General features: G+C 36.8%; 1 protein-coding gene across 1 annotated transcript in view; it reads left to right on the plus strand.

Moving 5' to 3' along the window:
• The first annotated feature begins 800 nt into the window (after positions 1-800).
• The window catches only part of FGD6 (FYVE, RhoGEF and PH domain containing 6), a 269170-nt gene continuing 242121 nt past the window's right edge, over positions 801-27849 (plus strand). The window contains exon 1 of the mRNA XM_053716891.1: positions 801-1022. Within this exon, the coding sequence (XP_053572866.1) occupies positions 1010-1022 (13 nt within the window). The 5' untranslated portion in view covers positions 801-1009. The remainder of the gene's footprint in view (positions 1023-27849) is intronic.

Below are 27849 nucleotides of genomic sequence, written 5' to 3' on the forward strand. Positions count from 1 at the left end.
ATGTGGGTTCAGTGTCCCTTTAAAGGAACAATAAGGGATGTCATAATTCTGTTGGGTTTTTGAGTGAAAATCACTCCCCAATACGCCTGTTTTCTGGGGGGGGGGGGGGGTACCTTTCATTCAATTATTTTACCATCCTTCCAGCAAAACATTATGTCTAACGGTTTCATAGGTTGTTAAAAGCTTATAGTTTTAATTGTATTGAGTGTCTTAAAAATTATACACAAGGATGGTCATAACTGAAATGTGCATGAGTGCATTTACATTTTTAATACAAACGTTTATGATATATATGTTCTATTTCTTGTAAAAGCTATTACTGTTGGATAGGCATACGCAGGTATGCTGCCATGCCATGCAAGCACCAATATTCAATCACCCCACCTGTTCAGAGAGCTGATGACGGCTTGTACGACAGCTTTTAAAGAGGGTGCATGTGCAGCATATGTGTGTATGTTACTGAAACTGAAACAGTGGTAGGTTTTACTAAAAGTTTAGGCATTTTTTTTTTTTGCTAATAAAAAAAGTATTTAAAAATCATTTTATTCAATATGCACATTGAGCTTTTGATTTTCACGATTGTATCCATTTAACAGCAATCAGAAGAAATGTCAGTTGTAATGTCCGCCTGTTAGCACACAGGATGAACAGAGTGCTGGCCAGAACTAATTCATATATATCTAGTAAATCTCAATCCCTATGAATGAGCTGGGCTCAGCAGGCTCTGTTTGGCCGTGACGTCACGGAGGCTCGGCACTCTCTGCTCGCTCCCCAATCACCATACTGGGAAGGCGGCTTCTTTGCTCTCCAGCAGGCGGCTCCGTCTCTGGCTACTGGATAGAGTTAGAGTAGGAGCCGCATCTGTTCGGGAATAGGGTGATTGTTTCTTATCCCCACGGATCAGCCTGGACTATCCGTAGTGTTTGATTTCTCTACCGCTGGGCTTTGTGTTGCCCCTTGTCTGAAGAATCATTATGGATTAAACAGTTGTGCAACCCAATGGAAGAACATGAGTGCTGCTGGTAAGTTGTCTCGTTAGAAAGTTCTGCATCATCATGAACAACTGAACCAGTGACTTTCATTAATCGCCCTAGCACGCTATATATGGAATTTGTTCTCTGTACTTTACAATAAAAGCGCTATATGGTGCAGATGTGGTGTAACTTTTTGTAATTTTGAACAATAAAGTTTCTCCATATGGATTTGCAGCGGTAGCCTTAGGAGTCAGAGACAGTGTCATTTGGGAACAAGGGGTCTTGCAGTGCTGACCAAAGGGACCAGCAATGCAGCTACCTATGGCTTCCACCCTGCATTGTTGTCCCCTTTGCTGCAGAATGGTATAGACCAATCACTATGTAAATTGCTGGCTCCTTAGTGGGTGTCAGTAAACTAGTTTTCCAGGCGAATTTTGAAGCAGTGATGATAACTAATATATAACTCTGTAGGTTTCTGCAAACAATGTATTTTAACCATCTGAAATTAAGAAATATGTATTTTTTATTGACAATGGACAATGTGAGTCTAAAACAGTACTGGTCATTTAACATATTAGTAAATGTATCAATCTTCACAAAATTCTAGTTAGGACTGTTGCAAATAAAAAGGGTTACTCACTCTTTATAGGGAGTAGTGCACAACATAATCTTTGGGGTATAAATGATCAGAAACTATATATATATATATATATATATATATCTCTCAAACAGTCTCTAGGATTTTTTGTTTCCCTTAAATAAAAGCTGTAATCCATTCCAGAACCACATTTGTTGGCATATTTTTCATTGGCAGTTGTAAATCTTCAGATTAGATCTGATATATAAAAGTTGGTTTTTTTTATATAAAGTGGCTTTAAGAACAAAGTTTAACACAAATTGAATCAGCCATATAAGTGCAAAATCACTAGGAAACATAGCTTTTTTTAACGAGAGAAGTGTTAGTTAACCAAACATATTAGGAACAATCATGTGCAAGGGCTGCTTTAGAAGTAAAGTGTCACTAAACAAGGTTTACAGTCAATACTGTAGGCAAAAGGGACATTTCCACTTTCAGCATGAATTGCTGGTAACAGGATGTTTATTTTATCTAATCCAGACAGTAGTTTGCTAGCTACTTCTAAAGTCATTTCCACATGTTCCTGCAAAGCACTTAAAAATAAATGTACAGCACTGTAAGCAGATGGCTGATAAATTCCCAAAATGTAGATAAATATAATGTGCCTGCAGATATAGATAGAGTTTACCTATCAGATACATTGGTGAAACTGAATTGTGCAATGTTATTTCATGATTTCCAATGTTAAGAATGCCATGGCTCACTTGGGAATTATCAGTTGAACTGTTTTTATTATGACATACATTTGGCAGAAAAAAAATACATGCAGATTCTTTGAATATTTTTTGTTTTTAATTTGTCAACATTAGAAGGGGGTAGGGTTGAGTTGCTCTTGCCAGGATTTTGACTTTCTGCTTTGAGGTTGTTGTTGTTATTATTATTATTATTACTCTTTATTTGTATAGTACCACAACATTCTGTAGTGCTGGGTACAGAGGTAGGGGTTTACATTGACAAAGATTTGTGATAAGATACAAAAACATTACAGACTAAAGAAATCTAGTACAGTAGGAAAAGGGTCCTGTTCCGAAGAGCTTGCAGTCTACTTGTTGAAGGTGCAGACACATGAGGTTTGAGGTATCTTGTCTCATGGATTGTACTTGCAGCAGTGAGTCAAGCAGTTCAAGATTGTGTAGCATGAAAAAGAGGAGAGATGGTAAACCTCTCTAAATAGGTGTGATATAAAAGAGTGCCTGGAGACAGTCTGATGGAGAGTTGCAGAGGACAAGAGCTGCATGTGAGAAGTCTTGGAAGCGAGAGGACGTTGACAAAATATAAAAGTGGAGAGATGTAGGTCAGAGGTTGGTCCGTTTGAAGAGGATGGGTTGGGGAGTATTTGGAGATGAGTGAGGCTGTTGAGTGCTGAATTGTATTCTAGAGTGTATTGGGAACCAGTGAAGAGACTGGCAGAGCGGAGAAGCTGAGGTAGATGGATGAGTCTAGCTGAAGCATTTATGATAAATTGGAGGGGGGAGAGGCGCCGTTTGTGGGAAGGCCATTTAGAAGAAGATTGCAGTAGTCAATGCTTATCAAAATGAGAGAATTAATTAGTATTTTTGTAGTTTCTTGAGTAATTAAAGGTTGGATATTGCAAATATTGTATAGGTGTACTCAGCAGTGTTTGAATATGTTTTCAATATGTGGAGTGAATGTGGTTTTTGATCCACCGCTATGGAAGTTGACAGCGATATAAAAATGAATGATGTACTGCGGTTGGCCAATTAACACAGTCATTTATTTTTATTATATATGTAATATGCATTGCAGAAGGTTTTATACTGGACTTTTAGATCAGTATCTGTATAAATTGTTCTTTATAGTAGTGCCATTTGCATGCACTTAACTGTATAACTGTAAATTGGTGTATACTGTCCCTTTAATACATTTTAATTTGCCAGAAGAAAGCCATTACTACGCAAATGCCACAAAGTATCCCACTTACAATACGCCAAACAGAGACAAGCCTTAAACTTTCTGGTACAAAGTAATTTGGAGTGATGAGACCAAAATTGAGCTTTTTGGGCACAACCATAAACGCTACATTTGGAGAGGAGTCAACAAGGCCTATGATGAAAGGTACATCATTCCTACTGTGAAACACGAAGGTGGATCGCTGATGTTTTGGGGATGTGTGAGCTACAAAGGCACAGGAAATTTGGTCAGAATTGATGGCAAGATGAATGCAGTACGTTATCAAACAGAACGCCTCATTTTCCACTTCTTGATTAGAGTTTGAACACTGCTGATTTGCATTCTCAATTCCTTGGATATCTTTTTATATCCATTTTCTGTTTTATACAGTTCAACTACCTTTTTCCCGCAGATCCTTTGACAATTCTTTTTCTTTCCCCATGAATCAGAATTGTCAGTGCAGCACTGGATGAAAGATGCAAGGGTCTGTCAGGAGTCCAGAAACTCATTGACCTTTTATACACACACACACACTAATTACAAGAAAACAGATCACAGGTGAGGATGGTTACCTTTAATAGCCATTCAAACCCCTTTGTGTCAACTTGTGTGCATGTTATCAGGCTAAAATCACCAGGGTATGTCAACTTTTAATCAGGGTAATTTGGGTAGTTTCTGTTGTCATTATGATTTAAAAAGAGTAAACACAGTTGATTGATAATAAATGGCTTCAGACAAACACTAACCATGAGTGAAAGAAATTTTTTTGTGTTATCATTCATATTCTCTGAAAAATGGCCAAGAAATTATAAATTCTGCCAGGGTATGTAAACTTATGAGCACAACTGTATATACAGTATTTATGTGTGTGTATGTATATATATATATAATGTGTGTGTGTGTGTATATATATATATATATATATATATATATATATATATATATATATATATATATATATATATATATATATATATATATATATATACACACACACACTCAATTGGTGATATATAGAAGCAAATTAAAATGTATTAAAGGGCCAGTATACACCAGTTTAGTTATACAGTTAAGTGCATGCAAATGGCGCTACTATAAAGAACAATTTATAGAGATACTGATCTAAAAGTCCAGTATAAAACCTTTTAAAAATTTACTTAGAAGCTCCCAGTTTAACACTATTGATGAAGTTAGGCTGGGACACTCATTAAAAGGGAATGAGAAAGCAAGAAAAGCAGACACTCCCCTCTCCCCTGCATATGAAAAGACCCATTACACAAACAGAAGCAAGCAGGAATCTATAGACTTCAGTCTACATCTGATACTTTAGGGCTTGGTTACAAGTCTGAAAATCAATGTTATTAAAAAAATAAGCACAACTATGTATTGTTACAAAAACACTCCCAGATGGGCTATATAAATGTATCACATGCAAAACATTTATACAAAGAAAAATAGTGTACAATGTACTATTCTACAAGCATGTTCATTAGTCAGCTCTCTGATTAAATATTCATAATATTAAAAGTCTGGGGAGATACAACTAAGTTCAACCATAAACAAAGGAAAGCAATATAGTTGTACCCCAAAGTGCCAGCAGATTTGTTACTAGTGCTATCTCTGGTATAGGGTAGTGCCATTTGTTTGCAAGCTGCCTTTTTATGGGGGCTTAGGAATGTTGTTTTTCACTATTTTTCAGCACTAGTGTGCTTCACCTTTACAGCATTGTATATTTCTGAATATAAGTAAATGACAGACTATTTCTTACATGCAACAACACCTCATAACAAAATCCCTCATTAATGTGGAGCTTTAGTCTGCAGTAACCCATTTTGATAGTTTATACCAAATTTGGTAAAAAATCTATTTATGCTTAAAAAAACCATCACAATACATTCTGAGAACAATTGAATTTGAAACATCTGTTACAATTAATACAATTTTTATTAAGTATAAATTAAACTGCACACTATAAATGTAAAATATTTTGGATGAATTACATTTGTATACATCAAAACAGGGCAATTCATATTTAAAAGCAAAATTGAGATGTTAACTTATAGTTTCCTTTGATTTTGCAACAGTTGCTAATAATCCTGGATTTTCTAGCATAGTATTAGATTTTAATCATATGTAAAAACAAAGATTCATTTTGAATGATGCTGACATACAGTAAAGCACAAACACCTAGGGCTAGATCCTAACTTAGCCATACTTTAGAGGCAGGGTCATTTAATAGTTATGGATCAAAATCCAGGCTTAAAAAAATGCAGCAGTAGCTCTCAGGTAATAGTGACTGCTATTACTTTCTGTCTGAGTAGCTTCAACATAGTAGCTGCTGTATCCTATGCCAGTAGCCAATATGTGCGGCTTGTTTATGTACCCTTTTATCTGTAGGGTGTGCTGACCTAATATAATTGCCTTATACCTGAGAAAAGCCAGTCTAATACTCAGTGAGCATGATAAAAAATAATAATAATAATAATCCTCTATATTTAATTAACTCGCCAAAACCATAGAAAATATCTTGCTTACAACCAAACTCACCATAACCAGTCCTAACAGCGGCAAACCCAGCACCATCTACATTGAGTTAACCAACCAATACTATGAACTATTAATGTGACTAAGCTTCAGTAACGTGGTCTGGCCTCACTATCCATTATTACAACCACAAAACTACCCTTCAACTGACACACAAATCCTGTCCATCCAACCATTATACATCCTATAATCAGCATAATAAAGAAATAAAAATAAAATGTTTATATATAATATAATAAATAAATATATATATGTCTAAATGTAGAAGGGCACTCACAGGACTTGTATTGAACTAAAGAACAGTGCAATTTTATTTCCAAATTTGTTTCACATTAATTTTAAATGTCGACATTTCGATCCATTTATGTGCCTTCTTCAAGACAATTATGATCTTAGTTTGTATGTGTGGCTTGTTCACATCGCCATATCCAAATTATATATATATTATACAATTTATCTAGTTTAGTTGCATTAGACATACGGTTCGGACTATACTTGTGCAAACACTTATAAATGTCTTCTCTCATTGTCTTTCACCTTTAGTCTCATAATATAGAGACAGATAATTTCTACAAAGAGCATTTAAATTGTTTGTACTAATTATAGTGATGCCTAAAATACTTTTAGCATATTGCACATACATCTATTTGTTTACAATTATTATTCCCAGTAGTTAATACAATCAAATTGTGAATTGAACCCATCTAATAAATTTCCTGTCTCTCCAGAATTTTTTGTTTACTACCTCCCCTCCATGGCGTACGTACTACCTCAATTGCATTCCATTTAAATTTTTTAACACTTTAGTTGTGTACCTGGATGAAATGTCTAGATAGCGCTGAGCAATGTATGTCATTGGAGATGTAACCCAAGTGTTCTTTAATCCTGGTGCGTATGTCCCTAGTGGTTAACCCAACATATTGTTTCTTATGCTCAGAGCACTCAACTAAATAAATTACATATGTTGAAGAGCATTTTCTACAACCCTGGGTGGTAAAGGTTTCATCAGTTACAAAGGATTTAAATCCTTCTCCTTGTTTGCGAGGCTTCCCACATTTATAGGTACCCACAACCTCCAGCCATAAGCTGCGAGCACCTAAATCAGGTAGCATGCTTGGTGAAAGCATATTAACTATAGTTAAGTTTCTGGAGTATACAAAGTCACAGCCCTGTTTAATGACATGTTTTAAGGTGTCATCTCCTTACAGGATAGGCATGTATTTTTTGATGATATTCCATACTCCAGAAAATTTGTTTGAGAATTTTGTGACAAATCTCAGTCCTTTTTGTTCCGATCCCAGTTTTTTCTTGCTGAGCACTTGCTTCCTATCCAAGGATTCCACTTCTCTAGACACATTTTACACCGTTTCTCTATTATAGCTTCTGTCTCTAAATCACTGTGTCAAATCTTTTAATTACCTGGCAAAATCTGAATCTAGGGTACAATTTCTTCTGGCTCGTAAGAATTGCCCGTTGACTATACCTTTATACACATGTTGTGGATGGCTACTATGTGCATCTAAGAGGCAATTGCCTGTAATTGGTTTGCAATGTAGTGATGTGTTCACCCTTTTGGCAGCTGGGTCTGTAGTTAGTGATTCCAGCTATGGGTGGTGTGTGTGTGTGTATATATGTATGTATATATATATATATATATATATATATATTAGTCTTAAAGCCCGTTACATGGACCAAAATCAAAACCTTTCCCTACCCTCTGATCCCCTCTTCCTGACGCTCTCAATTTTTTTCCCCCCTCCCACGCCACTGTAAGCAGTGTAGTGGTCCCACCTCCTCCCGCCCCCCTCCAGTGATGATCCTCACACACATGCCGCCACTGATCCTTAAGGCCTCGTGGCCTCTCGCACAGACACATTTTTGATTCTTAAGGCCAGGTATGTTTGTTTCATGCAGTCTCTACTGTGCATGACTGCATTGCACAAACATACCTGGCCTTTTATAATATAGGATATATAATGGAATATATATGGAATAAAATAACAAATAATTCAAAGAAAAAAAAAAACTACTCCAAAGGGTTCTTAAATTAGGTCAGTCTGAAGAATCTTATTTCTTGAGCGTCTTCTGGCCAGCAGTAACAGGTCCCTTGTCATTCTGTTCCTTGCCATGATCTTTTTTTTTTTAAATGCATGTCATGCACCAATTTTTTGCCCCCAACCACTGCAAGGGTACCCAAAGGCAGTCACTTTGTCTGCCTCTATTGTAGCACAAGCCCTGTCTATATCAAATAAGTATTTTTTTAGCTATGAAGTAAACTAATATGCATTATACATGGCCATGAATTTTATTTTAAACATTGTAGATATAATGTAGTCTGGCCTTGCATTGATATTCATTATTTAAAATGGTATGCATTGTCATGGTATATTGCTTTTTATTTTAAGTATTGCATATAAATGTAAATGTATTTATGTTAACTTGTTGTGTATATTAGTGATAACATAGACATATATGTTTGTATATATTTATGTTGTAGTCAGTGGCATTTAAATTATGTTTTTATATAACAGGAATGGAGTTATGTAGAACTGTAATTTTAATTATACTGTCTTTAATAACAAATAATAAACACAGCAAGCAACATTAATTACATTTTAATTTATATGCAAATATTTTAATAATATGCATTCTACATAACAATGCATTATTTAAAATATTTAATATTTATGTGTAGGGCCTTAGCTTCTACAATTAGTGTTTATGACAGTTTAGGGGTCAATGTTTAAATGGTATGCATAGTCATGTACAATGCATATTGTTTAAAGTATTGTATATATCTAAAGAGTAAAAAAAGGTATTTCATGTTGCTTTCTTTTATTTTAAACATATATTTTCAAATAAACATTAAATCAGGGCTCGACAAACCCAGGAGCCAGGTAGCCACTGGCTCCTAGAATTTTACCCCTGGCTCCTAACTTTTTGGGTTATCCTTCATATCTCTATATACAACTGCCACTGTCTGGCTCCTAAAAATATGTCTGGCTCCTAATTTATAAACAGATTTGTCGAGCACTGCATTAAATCCCTTTTAAGATATATACAATATTTTAAATAATCTACATTGTACATGACAGTGCATATTTTGTCAAGAACCTCGTCGGCCTAGCTGGGTTCCTGGAACTGTACCCCATTCTGAAACTTAAAAGGGGTGCCAATCCAGCAGGGTGCAGGGGATCAAGTGGCCCTTTTATGTTGTTGGCTATTTGATGAGGCACCTGGGGATACCACTTGTTTGGGGGTGCTACCTTCTGGCGGTCGGCCACCGACGTTTAGTGCATGTCCGTGACACATAATTTACACATTGTTTATAATTTTAACGACATAGCTCCTATAGTTATAATTGGGATGTTTACTATTTAGTATAGTTTATTATAGTCGGATATTTGTCAGATAGCAGGCAGTATGTGGGAGTTCGCTGGGGCGTTCCAGGGGAGTGTAGGTTAGACATTACTTAAGTATAAGTGGTATTAGCAATTTAGCTGTGTGTTCCAGGGGTCTGTAGGTTAGGCGAGACGTAGGTGTAGGTGGTCATGGGGGAGTTAGCTGGGCAGTGCAGGGGGAGTGTAGGTTAGCTCTGATGTAGGTATAGGCATTCAGGGAGAGTTAGCAGGGCGTGCTATTGGGAGTGGACTGCACTTTGATTTGGACATATCAACACCAGTGCAAAGTGCAGGTTGCAAGGAGGGTAGCAGCCATGTTTGTCTCATCAGCTGGCAAGACTACATCGCCTGAGGTAGTTAGCGTAGGTGTAGTGCAACTTAGGTCCCACCAGCAATATTTGGAGTGTGCCTTTTATGGGAGAGACATCGCCACCTGCCCGCTCTGCTCGGCCACGCCACTTTTCTTTTCTTTGAAAATCTCGACTAAGTGCTATTGCATTTTCTTTTTATCATGCATTTGTTGATTATGCAAATCTACTGTATTTACTGCTCTTTTAAGCCGAGGTAAAGGTGTGGAAAATAGAAAATTCAGGGGACAAGAAAACAGGGAAAGCAGGAACATGGAAACAACTGGGCAGATCTCTGACCATAAAAGCTGAAACTGACATCTGTTCCTTGCATTTGTTCTTTGTGTATCTTGTGTGTTTATAAAAATAAACCATGGGAACTTATCTTCTGAAGAGCAAAAATGACAACTGGAAATGGACCCTTATCTCTCTGTGCCCAGAGCAGTATTGTTGTACCTTCCTTACAAGGCCCATACATCAGAGGTTGACTTATGTCATTTTCATAGAACTGTATAGTATTTGAGAGTTGGACTTGGGCATCAGGGTGGAATCTCTGTTGAAACTTAACCGTTACCTACACGTAGAACAAACTAATGAGCCATCTGTTTCAAGCCAAGTACCTTTCTTGCAATGTTCATTGTTAAGGGGATATAAATGTCAAAACTCAATCGTTCCTCAAAGCATTTCAGCTATAAAGAGAAACTTGTTTGCAATATACTTCCATTAGCAAAAATGTTTCTAGTAAAGCTTGTATTACTGTTTCAGCGGCATACGTACATATGCTATGTGTAACTAAAGGTTAAGGTTTAAAAAAACAAAACATTATCAGGAGATGACAAATGTATAATTATACTAAGAGTCAACAATATTGGCCATTACCACAAAAGGGAAGACTCTAAAGTTAACTGGTTGAGAAATTGTTGAAATATTTATTGCTTTATCAGTTTTGTAGCTTCCCGCTCAAAAAGCACCAATTGGCTTGTTTTAGTATTACTATAAAAAATAATTACCACAATCAGAACATAACCTATTTTCATATTCCATAGCTTTCTATATTACCATGCTCTTATAGTCATGGGTTATTTTCTATAATACATCAAATTTCGCTAGTAGCTAATGTTGTTTGCTTTTCTAGTTATTTAGATAAAGAATTAATCTATAGAAAAAAAGATGAATCGGTGCATAAGTTTGTTTTGGATTTGTTATTTGAGGAGCTACTTACTGCAGGAAATCCCTATACCCAGGTGGCCCTCGTTTTACAACGGTTCAATTTTCACCGTTTCAGAATATCAACCTTTTTTTCCAGTCATGTGACTGCTATTGAAAACCAGTGCATTAATTAAAATAGCCAGTAGGTGGAGCTGTCCGCTTGTGTTGCAGCAAAGCCAAGCAAACTAAAATTAATCAGTCTAACTAGACCTGAGCTATCGAGCAGATTTCAAAGGAACAAGATCTTCCTGTATATAAATCAGTCCAGATTGGAATGCATAGAAAGAACTGTTTGCAGAAAAATGCAAGTGAAGTCTGTGTTGTGTGATTATTTTATTAGGTTTATAATGCTGTGTAGCAAATGTTTTTGTTCATTTAACTTAGTTTAATTATATATTCTGTGTTGTGTGATTATTTTTTTAGGTTTATAATGCTGTTTAGCATTTAAAGTCTTCATGTCAAAGCTTTAAAAATAATGTATTAGTGGTTACTTATGACAATTTTGAGAGGGGCCTGGAACCTATCTCCCTCACTTCCCATTGACTTACATTATAAACTGGGTTTCAATTTACAACGGTTTCGATTTACAACCATTCCTTCTGGAACCTAACCCTGGTGTAAACTGAGGGCTACCTGTATTTGTTTTCTACTTGACATTTTATAGGGCAGAAGCACAATAATTATTACATGAGGAACAGGCAGTTATGTGCATGTAACAACCTATGTTCAGCCTATTACTTTAACCTTGTTTCCGCGTTAGCGATGCTGCATGTCACATTCTGATGTGAGGCTGTGAAGGGGGGAGGGTCTGTGCCATTGACTCCGGATACCCCGGCCAGGCTTCATGATATGAATAAGTGGGTGAGATCCTGCAGTTGCTCAGCCAATAGTCGCCTAACGCGTAAAGCCTGTCCCGCCCCACAGATGGGCAGAGCTCACTGACCATATATTAAAGGGAGATGCACAGAGTGGGCGCATCTGGGATATACCATGTGTGTAATAGAGGGGGAGAATGGAATGGATGTTGTGTATGGTTTGCGGGCGTCAGGGAGACACTATTTCAATCCGGGAGAATCCCGGAACTTCTGGGAGAGTTGGGATGTATCTTTCTGTGTGTGTGTGTGTGTGTGTGTGTGTGTATATATATATATATATATATATTTACTACCACTTAACTGGAGATATTCTCATAATTAATATATTACAGCTGTTTTCTGCAGTCATACACTCATGTACTGCTTTTTATTTATAGAGCCGTTTTTCTGCTTGATATAGATTTATAGTATTGTTGCAGTCTTATATTTTGTTTGTTTTTACTTATATTTTTTTTTGTTAAAGGGACAGTCTAGTCCAAAATAAACTTTCATGATTCAGATAGAGAATGTAATTTTAAACAATTTTCCAAGTTACTTTTATCACCAATTTTGTTTTGTTCTCTTGGTATTCTTAGTTGAAAGCTAAACCTAGGAGGTTCATATGCTAATTTCTAAGCTCTTGAAGGCTGCCTCTTCTCTCAGGCCATTTTGACAGTTTTTCACCACTAGAGGGTGTTAGTTCACGTTTATCATATAGATAACACTGTGCTCTCGCACGTGGAGTTCCAGTGAGCAAGCTCTGATTGGCTAAAATGGATGTCTGTCAGAAGAACTGAAATAAGGGGGCAGTTTGCAGAGTCTTAGATACAAGGTAATCACATAGGTAAAAAGTGTACAGGTGGCCCTCGTTTTACAACGGTTCAATTTACACTGTTTCAGAATAACAACCTTTTTTTCCAGTCATGTGACTGCTATTGAAAAGCATTGAGAAGCAGTGCATTTATTAAAATAGCCAGTAGGTGGAGCTGTCCGCTTGTCTAACAGCAAAGCAAAGCAAGCTGAAATTAATCAGTTTAACCAGACCTGAGCTATCGAGCAGCTTTCAAAGGAACAAGGTCTTCCTGTCTATAACTCAGTCCAGATTGGAATGCATATAAAGAACTGTTTGCAGAAAAATGCAAGTGAAGTCTGTGTTGTGTGATTATTTTATTAGGTTTATAATGCTGTCTAGCAAAAGTTTTTGTTTATTTAACTTAAGCTTGATTATATATTCTGTGTTGTGTGATTATTTTATTAGGTTTATAATGCTGTCTAGCATTTAAAGTCTTCATTTCAAAGCTTTTAAAATAATGTATTAGGTGTTACTTATGACAATTTTGAGAGGGGCCTGGAACCTTTCTCCTTCACTTCCCATTGACTTACATTATAAACTGGGTTTCAATTTACAACGGTTTCGATTTACAACCATTCCTTCTGGTACCTAACCACGGCGTAAACTGAGGGCTTCCTGTATTTATATAACTGTGTTGGTAATGCAAAACTAGGGAATGGGTAATAGAGGGATTATCTATCTTTTCAAGCAATAAAAAATTTGGTGTAGACTGTCCCTTTAATTTAGCCATTTAAATCTTTTGCAACTCCACATTTCTGCTTTATCTTGGTTCCTGGAAACAGTCAATTAAAAAATAACCTTTCACGATTCAGATATGAATGCAACTTAAAAAAACGTTATACTCTTGCAAGTTGCTATCCTTTGTGTTGTATCTAGAAAAATTTTGTTTAATGTATACCTTGCTTTTTAAATAAAGCAAAAATATAAATAATAATAGTAATGATAGTACTAATAAAATACAGTAGTCGTTTTTTTTTATTTATTTTTTTAATGCTATCCACACTCTACTTCCTAGTTCAGACAGCAATATTGAACTAAACAAAATAAACTTAACCAGTACAAAAATATGTAAATAAATAGATTATTCATTGGTTTAGCCCATGATGATGATTACTAATAAATAATAATAATAATAATAATGATGATGATTTTGTTTAGTAAAGTAAAGCACATTCTCTCTCTGGCAATGATAGTCAAAACATTGACAGACCGCTGAGAAACTGCCTTTCTGGCCTCGTCGGCCTCGCTGTCCATTGGTCTGGCTATTTTCAAATAAAAGGAGCATGGCTAAGCAGTGTTGGCGAGCTGCAATGCCATACTTGAAGTGGATCTACACGGCACAGATATTGCCAGCAGGACCTAAGTTGTGCTACACCTACGCTAGCTATTTAAGGCAAGGTAAGTCTATCAGCTGGCAAGACAAACATGACTGCTACCCTCCTTGAAACCTTGTCTTCGCTGATTCGAACACATCGCACTGATCATGAAAGAAAACATTTTGGGGTTTATATCCCTTTAAGTATACAGCAGTTTGTCTAACCTGTTACATAGATCACCGTAATAGATTTTTTAAAATGATGATTCTTTAAAAACTGATTATATTTAAAACCTATTTAGTGTACAGATCTTTTTCAATGCTTCCAATGCTATATCCGTTTTATATACTGTATAAAATATTTTACATTAATTTACTGACACAACATTCATTTACATTAAAGTGATGGTAAACTTTACATGTTTTAAAATCAGTTTGGGAATCTAAGCAATATTTTATAGGGACTTTAATTGATCACTTCTATTGAAGATGGTGCTGTAAATTACTTTTTAATCTAGTCATTCCATTCTAATACCCTGTGCTCCGGCAGCCTACTCCAAAACTCACTCACAAATTTATTATTTTTTTCATTACAGTTTAAAATAAAATAAATGCAGAAGAGTACGGCAGCTGAATATTCGGAAATCTAATTTTTCAGAAGTTTTTGCCAAACCAAATTTTTTGCACATGTCGAACATTAAGTTACTTTTTCATGTTATTTTGGAAATATAATAATGAAGGTTTCTTTTTCATGAATAAACTCAACAGCTCAATCATTACTTGCACAATTATAAAGTAGATACTGGCAGAGTCCTAAGACCTAATTATAGTTCACAAGAGCAGTTATTTCTGGTTCAATGGGTCCCATTTATAAATCACTCTGTGCCATAAATGCTTCTCCCTTCACTGTCTGTAGTCACAATATGAACTTGTCCTTTGTGATGTATGTTCGGGAGATAGAGGACACACTGTTTAATTACCCATTTCCTCCATTTAAAATCGGTTGCTTCCATCTATAATGTTAGCAAGTACATGTTAACGCATGTTATTTTACCACACCATATTTTTTTTCATTTAAAATGTACAACAGAGTTTGTCATATAAATCTACAGAAACACAGGCGCAAGGAGCATGCCTTCTCTCTCTTGTGATAGCCTATATTGTGTGACACTTTTGAAAAAACAAGCTGTTGACCTCACAGGAGTCTAAAATACATAAATTAATAAATATATAGTGCATTTGGATCTTTTCATAGCCGGATTCTAGTGAAAGATCAACACACTAATATTTGTGCAAATCCAGATCTTAGTGTGGGGATCTTTCAAAAGAATCAATCCGGGATCAGAACAGCATGAGCGGCCATCTACTATGCATTTGAACCCTCATGAAGGATATATATATAATTATGTGTGTGTGTGTGTGTGTGTATATATATATATGTAGAAGAGAGTGCACTCCAAAGGACTTACTTGTAGATCCACTTTATTTGTAATCTACAAGTAAGTCCTTTGGAGTGCACTTTCTTCTACCTATCTACACATACTGTTGGTTGCACCCAAGGCTGCTGATTGGAACGTTTGGAGTGCACTTTGTCTACAAATATATATATATATATATATATATATATATATATATATATATATATATATATATATAGTGTGTGTGTGTTCCTTTAAAGTTACAGTGTACTCTAATATTTTCTCCCATTTTTAATGTGTTCAAAATGATCCATTTTGCCTACTGGGGTGTAATCTATTGTTTATAAATATATCCTTCACCTTTATTTTCCTATTTGAAATAGCTGATGTTGCCTATTGTATCCCTAGCCATGTATCCCGAACCATACTGAACATTTCTGAACTTAAAGGAACAAGAAAGTCAAAATGTGCACACCATTTAAAAAAAAAAAAAAAAAAGAACTTCCATTATCTAAATGTGCACAATATTTTTATATGCACGTCTGCTTTTGCATTGCCTTTTTATTATGCATGCATTGATTGTGTCCTTTTAAGTTCTAGTTGGAATAAATGTACTAATATTTTCATTTTTCATTGTTCTCTCTAAGGGCCCAATGATCTAATGGTCTTTGGGCTGGCAATATTTTTACTTGCCAGTCCTACTTCCCTAGTGGAATTATCTAAAGCCACTTTTAACCCTAAAAACAGGATGTCTCACTAGGGCTAGATTTATTATAGCTGAGGCGTACAGGGGCGCATATACGCGCCCCTGTACGCCTCAGCTCGCCTGTGGCGGGGCGAAATTACCCGCAGGTATTTGGCATTGCACACGAGCGCAATTTTGCACTTGCGTGCAATCCCGCCCCCTGCCCGCGCACAGCCAATCATGCGCGGGCAGGAGCTGTCAATCTCCTCGGTCGGACTCGACCGAGGAGATTGAATTTCGCCAGTTTAGAGGTGGCGAACAGCTTAGGGAAGCAGCGGTCTTGTGACCGCTTCTTGATAAATCACGGCGAGCAAGTTCTAGTGAGAACTTGCTGCCGTAGGGGCTTGATAAATCTGGGGTGTATGTTGCATTTGCATATGGGAAGAGATGCATACAGAAGTGCACAATTAAATTTGTAATTTTAAAAATCATACAAAATGAATAATTGAACCATTCACACACAAATTTACCGGAAAATAATTGTATTGCTAAGGTGCCTCAAAAATTGTAAAAAAAAATGTCACCAAAAATTGTATTTTATCAAAAGCGTAGAATTTATATGCAAATAACACACAAACAAATTGTATTAACCCCTTAACGACGCATGTCGTACAGGGTAAGTCGCACACAACCTGGTCTTAAAAGACCAGCGACGTACCCTGTACGACATTAGGGGTTTAAAGCGGCTGGAAGCGATCCTGCTCGCTTCCAGTCGCTTTCCGGTTATTGCAGGATGCCTCGATATCGAGGCATCCTGCAATAACACCCCTGGGCCATCCGATGCAGAGAGAGCCACTCTGTGGCCCTCTCTGCACCGGACATCGATGGCCGGTATCGTTGGTGGGTGGGAGCCGACTTGGGAGGCGGGTGGGCGGCCATCGATGGGCCGGGTAATGTAGAGGGGGCGGGATCGGGGGTGCGGCCGATGGGGGCGCGCACGGGGGGCGGCGGACGGGCGCGTGCACGGGGCGGGAGCGGGTGGGAACCGCTACACTACAGAAAAGTTTTGTTTCTATAAGTGGGAGAAAGGGGTATTTTAATATTTTTAAAAACAATTGAAGGTATCTAGGAGGGGGTGGGGGTTGGTCTTTGGTGGTGGGGAGAGCTACACTACAGAAAATGGGAACATTTTTAAAAAAAATACAATTTTATTCTAAACTGGGTACTGGCAGACAGCTGCCAGTACCCAAGATGGCACCCATTAAGGCAGAGGGGGAGGGTTAGAGAGCTGTTTGGTGGGGGATCAGTCAGGTTGGGGGCTAAGGGGGGGTCCTACACATCAGCATATGTCAATATGCTTTTGTTTTTTAAAAAAAATCCTAAATATACCTTTTATTTTAGTACTGGCAGAGTTGCTGCCAGTACTTAAGATGGTGGGGACAATTGTGGGGTGGGGGAGGGAAGAGAGCTGTTTGGGAGGGATCAGGGGGTCTGATGTTTCAGGTGGGAGGCTGAGCTCTACACTAAAGCTAAAATTAACCCTGCAAGCTCCCTACAAGCTACATAATTAACCCCTTCACTGCTAGCCATAATACACGTGTGATGCGCAGCGGCATTTAGCGGCCTTCTAAGTACCAAAAAGCAACGCCAAAGCCATATATGTCTGCTATTTCTGAATAAAGGGGATCCCAGAGAAGCATTTACAACCATTTGTGCCATAATTGCACAAGCTGTTTGTAAATGATTTCAGTGAGAAACCTAAAATTGTGAAAAATTTAAAGTTTTTTTTAATTTGATCGCATTTGGCGGTGAAATGGTGGCATGAAATATACCAAAATGGGCCTAGATCAATACTTGGGGTTGTCTACTACACTACACTAAAACTATCCCAAAAAGCTCCCTACATGCTCCCTAATTAACCCCTTCACTGCTGGGCATAATACACGTGTGGTGCACAGTGGCATTTAGCAGCCTTCTAATTACCAAAAAGCAACGCCAAAGCCATATATGTCTGCTATTTCTGAACAAAGGGGATCCCAGAGAAAAATTTACAACCATTTATGCCATAATTGCACAAGCTGTTTTGTAAATAATTTCAGTGAGAAACCAAAAGTTTGTGAAAAAATTTGTGAAAAAGTGAATTATTTTTTGTATTTGATCGCATTTGGCGGTGAAATGGTAGCATGAAATATACCAAAATTGGCCTAGATCAATACTTTGGGATGTCTACTAAAAAAAATATACATCTCAATGGATATTCAGGGATTCCTGAAAGATATTAGGGCCTTACGTGATCGTACGTTGGAACATCTTAGAGACATCGAACATGATGTCAATACATCTAGTGTAGCAAGACACTTTACTGAGTTTCATAACTCATCACCAAGTACCTTCAGATTAATAGGAATTGACAAAGTTAGTCTGGGTACACGAGGAGGTGATGTCGACAATATCCTACTAAGACGAGAAAGTAGATGGATTTTAATTTAGGTACCCTAGCCCCTAATGGTCTAAATGAGGAAAATAATTTTTTGTAAAGATAATTGGTTGTTAAGTCCTTAAATAATATATGACATATTTGGGAATAACAAATCATATTAATTATGTGGGGAGGGAAGGAGGATATCTGTGTAAATAGAAGAAAATAAGAGTGGGGGGTAAAAAATTCCATAATGTATATAATTTAAATATAAGAATACTGTCACTTTAAGTGATCCGTGTGTTGCCAACGGTGCTAGGATGAATTACATATGGATCTTTTTTTTTTTTTTTTTTATATTCTTTATTTATATATCCAACAGCAAGCATAATTACATACATTTACACCTTTGTGCACCACGCAGGGTCAGGTGTAAAGAAAACAAGGGGAGATAACATAAGATTTGAATAATAAATCTCTCCTTAAATACAGCATTTTGTGGAACACAACAAAAAAATAAAAGAGAGCTAACAATATATTCTCATATAATTCATTTGCATATGCTGTTGGAAATTTTTCGCATATGATAAACAGTGGACACATTCAAACAAAAAACGAAAACAAAAACAAAAACAAAAACAAAAACAAAAAAAAACAAAAAACAGAAACAAAAAAAAATAAAAAAAAATTCTTTCCCTTTCCCCCCCCCCCCCCTTTTTCTTTTCCTTTCTCCCCCTTTCCAACTTTTCTCTCTCTTTATCCCTTCTCTCCCTCCCTCGCCTTCCTACTCGGGCTGCAGAGGACTCGTCTCTTTCTTTTTTCTTTTCTTTTTTTTTCTCTTCCCTTTCCTACTTTCCTTCCTCCTTTCTTTCCCCTTCCTTTCCCTTTCCTCCCTTCCTTCTCCTTCTCATATCATACAATATTCACTCTGTATCTGATTCTTTCCTTATTCTTTTGGTGTCTTCTCCTGACTAGTTTTGCTCTTGCTTCCTTTTTTTCCTTCTTCTTTCTTTTCTAACATTTTACTTATCCTACTACCCTTTTTAACCCTAATTAACTTTCTCCTTCTTTAAATTATTCTGTGTCCAATTATCCATGAATGTGGAAAGAGATCCAAGGCTACTAAATCCATAAAAGAGTCTGAGGAGAGAAATGGAGCAAGAATGGCTTTTTGTATAACTGCAGGGTATGATTGAATAATTGGTAACCAGCCAACTAAAAAGGATTTTATTCTTCTTTCAAAAGCAGTTTTTAAGTGAAATGATTCATAGATAATTTGATTTTGAATCTGTTGTAACATCTGGGTTACTCCCAGAGTTACATTAGATTGCCAATGTTTAACAATCTGCTGCCTAACAGCTAAAATAATGGTGTTTAAGACTTTTGTTTGAAAACCCTTATTACTAGGAACTTCTAGCCATATTATCTTGTTGGGAGACAGAGTAATGGATGTCTTATATAATACTTTAAACCAATATTCTAGCTTCCGCCATAGTTGAATAATCTTTGGACAGTACCAGAACATATGTAAAGTATCTGCTTTAGGTTTCTTGCAGCGGGGGCAGACCCCTTCGTTAGTTGGATATAATTTTACCATTCTCAAAGGGGATAAGTAGTAATTATTAATAAGCTTTAAATGGGATTCCCTCCAACTCCGTGGAATTTCACATTTCTTTAAGTTAATCATACTCTGTTTAATTTTCCCAGTATCTAATGCCGGGAAGAAGGGAGTCCAATTTGCGACCAGTTTATCACGAAGGATTAATGTTTGTTTAGAGAGCATAATGTCATACATAAGAGATATAGAGGAATTGCCTAATGTAAATTTTTGTAAACATATATTGAGATCCGACCATGCGCCAAATCCACTCCTGTCCCATTTTCGAGTATTGATAAGGTGGCGCAACTGGAGATATGCAAAAAAGTTAGATCTGGCTAGATGAAAATGTTGGGAAAGCATTTCAAATGTAATTATCTGCCCCCCTTGTGAGAAGATCTGACAAACATATTTAAGGTCTTTCTCAGCCCATTCTCTAAATACTGATTGCTTAATAGCCGGTATAAATTGTGGATTTCCAATAATTGGCAAAAAATGCAGAAAATGTAAAATCCACTTCAAGTAACGTGCAGCACTTTTGCCAAGCCGCCGCAACATTACTAATAGATATAAGCGGAGTTATATAATTTGGGAGAGATTGTAGTGGGCAATGCAAAATTGTTTTTAAGGAAAGAGGAGAGACCATATAATTCTCAATCTCTAAAGAAGAAACCAGCTCCTTTTCTACAATCCAATCCACAGCTGTTTTACTTAAACAGACCCAATTATATAACTTGAGATTAGGAAGAGAAAGACCTCCTGCTTCAAATGTCTGTGTAAGTTTCTCCAAGGATATACGCGGTCTCCTGCCGCTCCAGATAAATTTGGAGAAGGCAGAATTTAATTTACGCAGATCCTTACTCAGGATAAACAGTGGAAGATTCTGAAGAGGATAAAGTAATCATGGGAAAATAATTGTCTTAATTAAATTAATACGGGCTGTAATAGAGAGATGAAATACCTTCCATAGTTCCAAGTCAGCTTTAACCTTCTGAAACAAAGGTAAAAAATTAATGCGTTACCAATTCCTCGGGTTTTTGTGTAATATTATGCCGAGATATGTAATTGCCTCAACCTCTTTAAAGGGATGTTCTTTCAGGCTATTTCTTAATTTAATGATCCACATGAGTTCACTTTTATTAAAATTAATTTTATATCCCGCAAAGGAGCTGAACTCATCTAGACATTCTAGTACAGTTGGTATCGAGACCGAGGATTTCTATAAAAATAATACTAGGTCGTACATATGGATCTTATCTGAGGACCTAGTATCTTAGCAAACATATTTAGTGATATGGAATCTATCTTAATAAACAAGAGCGCATGAAACAGAAAAATGTATGGTTTATTTAAACGATGGATAAGAATTAGAAGCACATTTGTTTTGCATAGGAACTTATATTCACTGGCCAAATTTCCGGGGGCATTTGCACATGGTTCCGCTTTAAATATGAAGCAGGAAACTGAACTTATCATACACATGCCCGGAAGAAGCCGTACATCTGGTGAAGCGTACGTCGGCAATTGCAATAGCTCAGTCTGATACTGAGCTTGTCTTTGGGAGCAACGCTTTATGCAGCACTATTTGGAGCCATTTTTTCCTCAGTTTCCGGTCCAAACAGGAAGTACTTGAAGATGCATACGGAGGTGTAGAGGGTGACGCTGCTCAAACAGTGAAGTCTTATCTGAGCCACGGCTAGGGTGTACTGGGATTGCCCGGTCTTCGGCTGTGAGGTTATGGAATATCAGCTCCTTCCAGGATCACCTCCTATTTTGTTCTTGTTTACCCTGGGATTACAATTATATTATTGCATCTGGACATCTGAGGAGTCCACGCTTATCTGGAAACAGTAACAGTACACTGACTGAGTTATTCATAACACAGCGGAGGATAAGTATAATCTATTATCAACGGTTCCCATATTATGTGCTGCATATTTATAATGATTTTTTGTTGCTTCCGTTAATCACAATTTTTCTGTTAATAGTTAGTTAGATATATCATACTCAAGATAACTACTAACATATATGTATTTGTGTGACCACTGTGCACAGTAGGTAGTTTATATGACACTGTAAACTATATATTTACCAGTAAAACTTAAAATTGGATTAAGAGTGCTGTTGTGAGGTATCTTTTTGTTCTTGTGTTTTATTATTCCTGAAAGATATTAGTGTTCTAATGTAACTAGCGCTAATTTTGAAAAAAAAAATGGTTTGGAAATAGCAAAGTGCTATTTGTATTTATGGCCCTATAACTTGCAAAAAAAAAGCAAAGAACATGTAAACATTGGGTATTTCTAAACTCAGGACAAAATTTAGAAACTATTTAGCATGGGTGTTTTTTGGTGGTTGTAGATGTGTAACAGATTTTGGGGTCAAAGTTAGAAAAAGTGTGTTTTTTCCATTTTTTTCTCATATTTTATAATTTTTTTATAGTAAATTATAAGATATGATGAAAATAATGGTAGCTCTAGAAAGTCAATTTAATGGCGAGAAAAACGGTATATAATATGTGTGGGTACAGTAAATGAGTAAGAGGAAAATTACAGCTAAACACAAACACCGCAGAAATTTAAAAATAGCCTTGGTCCCAAACGGACAGAAAATGGAAAAGTGCTGTGGTCATTAAGGGGTTAAATATGCACAGCCTAAATCATAATTACTCTGACAGGGAAACCTATGCATACAAAATTAACAGCAAATTTGAAGGACCACTCAATGCAGTATAAATGCATAATTAACAAGTGCAAAATAAAAAGACAATAATTTAACACCTACTCCGAATTTCAACTAAGCAATAGATTTTTAACTTACCATTTTTATTTTTTTTCCTCGTATTTTCCAATCCCTGTATCATGTGACAGACATCAGCCAATCACAGACTAGTATAGATATACCCTGTGAGCTTGTGCACATTCTCAGTAGGATCTTGTTCCCCAAAAAGTGTGTATTTAAAAAGACTGTGCAAAATCTGATAATGGAAGTAAATTGGAAAATGTCTTAAAACTGCATCCTCTATCTGAATCATAAAAGTTTTTATTTTGACTTGAGTGTCCCTTTAAGCAAAAGTGCACAGAATACAGCATATTTTGAATTGTATTAGATGCATACACCCCAACTGTCTTGATTTTTCGTGGGACAGTCCTGATTTTAGGGGTCTGTCCTAGGTTGCTAACCATCTGTTCCACATTGCCCCATGCATTTAAAAAAAAAAAAGAAAACATTCAAATTCTATTGGGCTGGCTTTTCTCTCCCAGGGTTAGATACCTGTTAGATTCCCTGTAGTAAAGGAATGGTGTGTGGGTTAAGCAGGAGTAAGAAGGCTGTATACCCTCTGACCTCAGGTAATGGTGACCTCTAACCTCTGGTAGTGATGACGTCTAACCCCTGGTGATAATACTAGCATGTCTTCAGTTTTATACGATGAGCAGTGCTAACACGAGGGTAACGAAGAGTGGCAGCCTAAGACTGCCAGCTAATGTGCTTGCCAACCCAATTACCCCATACAATGAATTACAGATACCAGGCCCGGACTGGCCATAGGGGATACCGGGCATTTGCCCGGTGGGCCGCCGGTTACCTTGGCCCCCCACTAGTACTGCTGACTTAATAAATTATTTGAGAACTTTTTTTTGTAAATTGTTTATTAAATGTTTAATTTTGAAACTTTATTATCTGTAGTCTGCAGCAGCGCAGCTCAACTTTGATACTTCAGGGCCAGCCTATATACAAACATGGGCCCATTCGGATTGGCCGCACAGGCTGCGGCGCACTGCTTCCACCTTCCGGCTTGGGTCTGAGTGCACTGTCTGTTACTAACTAGTGACGTCACAGTCACACACACACCGTCGCCCTGCATGCGGCTGCACTACACTCATGCCGCGTGCCGGGTCCACATGGTGTCATTGGTGTGTCAGTGGTTGGAGGCCGGAAAGATGCTGGCTGCCGCCGGGCCGGGTGGATCTGGAGTGGTCCTGAGTCCTCCATAGGCTGAGGCTCCACATGGCATTCCGTGAGGCCAGTGGGCTAGCAGCTAGTGAGCAGTGCCAGTGATGACGCCGCGACTCAGCAGGGCAGGTGGCCGGCAGCAGGGGCAGGCAGCAGGGGCAGGCAGGAGGTAGGTGAGGTCTGGAGGACTTTTTTTTGGAGTTGATTTGATTGACAATGAGGTAAATGTACTTAGCAAGAGAGGTGACAGTGTAATAATATATATATATATATATATATATATATATATATATACTGTGTGTGTGTATATATATATATATATATATATATACAGTATATATATATATATATATATATATATACAGTATATATATATATATATATTTTTTTTTTTAAATAGTGCAGCAGCTGTGTGTGTGGGGGGGGAGTGGGCCTCTTTGCCCTAAAATGCCCGGGCCTTTTTTTGATCCCAGTCCGGCCCTGACAGATACCCATATATGATGTACTGTGTGTGTATCTGCATGTATAAGTGTATACTATGTGGTGTGTGTGTGTATCTGCATGTATAAGTGTAAGCTATGTAGTGTGTGTGTGTCTGCATGCATGTATAAATGTAAGCTATGTTGTTTGTGTATCTGCATGTATAAGTGTATACTATGTAGTATGTGTGTTTGTGTATCTGCGTGTATAAGTGTAAGCTATGTAGTGTGTGTGCATCTGCGTGTATAAGCTATGTAGTATGTGTGTATCTGCATGTATAAGTGTATGCTATGTAGTGTGTGTGTCTGCATGTATAAATGTAAGCTATGTAGTGTGTGTATCTGCATGTATAAAAGTATACTATGTAGTGTGTGTGTTTGTGTATCTGCGTGTATAATAGTGTGCGTGTATCTGAATGTATAAGTGTATGCTATGTAGTATGTGTGTGTGTGTGTGTGTGTGTGTATCTGCAAGTGTATGCTATGTAGTGTTTGTGTGTGTATCTGCCTGTATAAGTGTATGCTATGTAGTGTGTGTGTATCTGCCTGTATAAGTGTATGCTATGTAGTGTGCTACTGTGCATTTTTGCTGACTTTAAAGGCCAGAATCTAGAATATTAATGGAGAATGCAGAGAGCAGTTTTAAAGAATCTATTATTAAATGTCCAATTAAGATAAAAATATTTAGCACAGTCTCTGCAAAGGCTAATTAAATACATAGCTCACATAGCTATACCAGTGGTTTGAGCTTGTGTTTGATTTGCTGCCTAAGAGTATTAAAAGCTATGACTTTATTTAGAACTTTATTTATATTACTTTAGTCTTTTTTTAAGCCCTGCTCCTGCCCTGTCCCTGCTCCCGCGGGGTGGGGGCTGTCCCTCTTTTGAATGTTGAAATATTAGGAGGTATGTTAGATGTAATATTAAAATTGAAACCTATGCAAGTCTCCTCCTGTGTACTTCGTCCTCCATTGCAAACTTTTACATAGCAGAGCGCTCTCATTAATTCTATGGGAGACAGTTCGCCACTCGCAGTGACAGCCCATTTACTTTGATAATTGCATGAAGGCTGGTCCTGCAAGGATAAACCTGGTTTTTCACATTTTTGCATGCAAAATTTTGATCACTTTAAATGGACATTGTACACAAAAAAATTTCTTTGCATAAATGTTTTTTAGGTGATCCATTTATATAGCCCATCTGGGAGTGTTTTTGTAAAAATGTGTAGTTTTGCTTATTTTTTAATAACATTGTGCTGATTTTTAGACTCCTAACGAAGACCCACAGTGCCAGATGTATATGCGTTAACAGGCTACTGCTGGCTCCAGTTTATGTTAGCTATCTTTTCATATGCAGGGGAGGGGGGGAGTGTCTGCTCTTTTTGCTTTCTAGCCCATTTCAGTGGGTGTCCCAGTAAACATCATCAACAGTGCTAAACTGGGAGCTTCTAAGTAAGTTTTTAAAAGGTTTTATACTGGATTTTTAGATCCGTATCTGTGCACATTCTTCTTTATAGTAGTGTCTATTACATGAATTTATATGAACATAGGTGTATACTGTTCCTTTAAGTATTGTTCGTTGAGTAAACCGCAATAAAGAAGATATAAAGGGCAGTATGTAAATAATAAGACAGGTAAGATAATGAAGTATTTTCTCCCAATAAGATCAGCCCATTGTATAGCTATTTCATATATAAAATATACCAAAAGCTACAATTTCCCATACATTTTAAACCTGCATCTGGTATAACAAGTGATTAAAACACATTAAGGAGAAAACAAATTTTCCTTAACTTATTTTTGCAAATGTTGCTTTTTTAACTCTCCAAATAGGCTAGTTCTATAATGCTGCAGTTTGCATGAACCTGGATATATACTGGACATGTTACACAGTTACTCTCACTGCATGGAACAGGCTTATTTACATATGACCTCTGGACACGGCAATAAGCTTTTTGAAATGTATTCATTTCCATTGCCTATATAAATATCTACAATGCATATATATAAAATATGACACATAGGGTTATCTTTGGTAAAGGTGTTTTGATTGACAACAGTAACTGAATGTACATGTCACAGTCCTAAATACAGTGTCCAAGAAAAAGCATTAACCCATTACTAACTAAATTCTGACTAATCCTATCTATGTTAATTACATTTATAACTCTCTACATTCCATATATATTTTTTAACTCCACAACCTTGAGGCCCTCGTCCTCTAGAGCCATCCACAGAAACTGTTCACTTAGATTTTCATCCCCACAAATCCCACATCCTTCTTTTGGTTTAAACATATCTCCTCACTATGACATTTTACATAAAACCCATAAACATGTGAAAAAGGATGAATTGTACATCATATGCTCATTGTTGTAAACGTGTGTGTGTGTATATATGTGTATGTGTGTGTATGTGTGTATATATATGTATGTGTGTGTATATCTATCTATCTATCTATCTATCTATCTATCTATCTATCTATCTATCTCTCTCTCTCTCTCTCTATATATATATATATATATATATATATATATATATATATATATATATTAGGGTTGTAGGAGAAAAACATTAAAATCTGTGGTTCTTTGTTATTTTTGTCACTGGCCTTTGTAATTACCTCCCACAGCTGTTAGTTGACATTGTTTAAAAGAATATGACACCATAACATTTACTGCTTTGTTATGATGAATTTGGTCACTAAACTTTTGTTGATTTTTTTTTTAAAAAAACAAGTCCCACGGCACATTTGTTGTTTCTTAAAGGCACAGTAATCTAATTTTTTTGCTTGTCTGGGACCTGAAATATCAGTATAATAATCTAATTTTTAACACCAATTCTGATTACCCCGCTTTCCACACCAGGGACATTAAACTACTGAGTACAACTACAGTAGTATGGTTATTACTCACCATGCTAATAATTTCCCCTGTACCTATAGCTCTCTTTAAAGCCACCCCCTTAAAGGGAAATTAAATGATGCTCCTTTGGTAAAAATAAATATGTTAACTCAAAGTAAACATAAAAAGGAGATAGTATAAAAACAAAACTAAAACAAATATGAACAGCAAGCAACTTGTGTTTTTTTGCAAAATTAACACTTAGAAATTGTCAGTGTAGCCCCTGCCGCTAGTGTGATAAGTGTTTTATTCTGTCAGTGAGCATGAGCAAATTTGACTCCCTGTTATCTAGTCTATTCACCTTATAGTAAACCAACCTAGAAGATTTAGGACTTCAGGCTAAGATAAACGTTC

This window comes from Bombina bombina, chromosome 6 (assembly GCF_027579735.1).
Source record: "Bombina bombina isolate aBomBom1 chromosome 6, aBomBom1.pri, whole genome shotgun sequence".
In the NCBI taxonomy this organism is placed as follows: domain Eukaryota; kingdom Metazoa; phylum Chordata; class Amphibia; order Anura; family Bombinatoridae; genus Bombina; species Bombina bombina.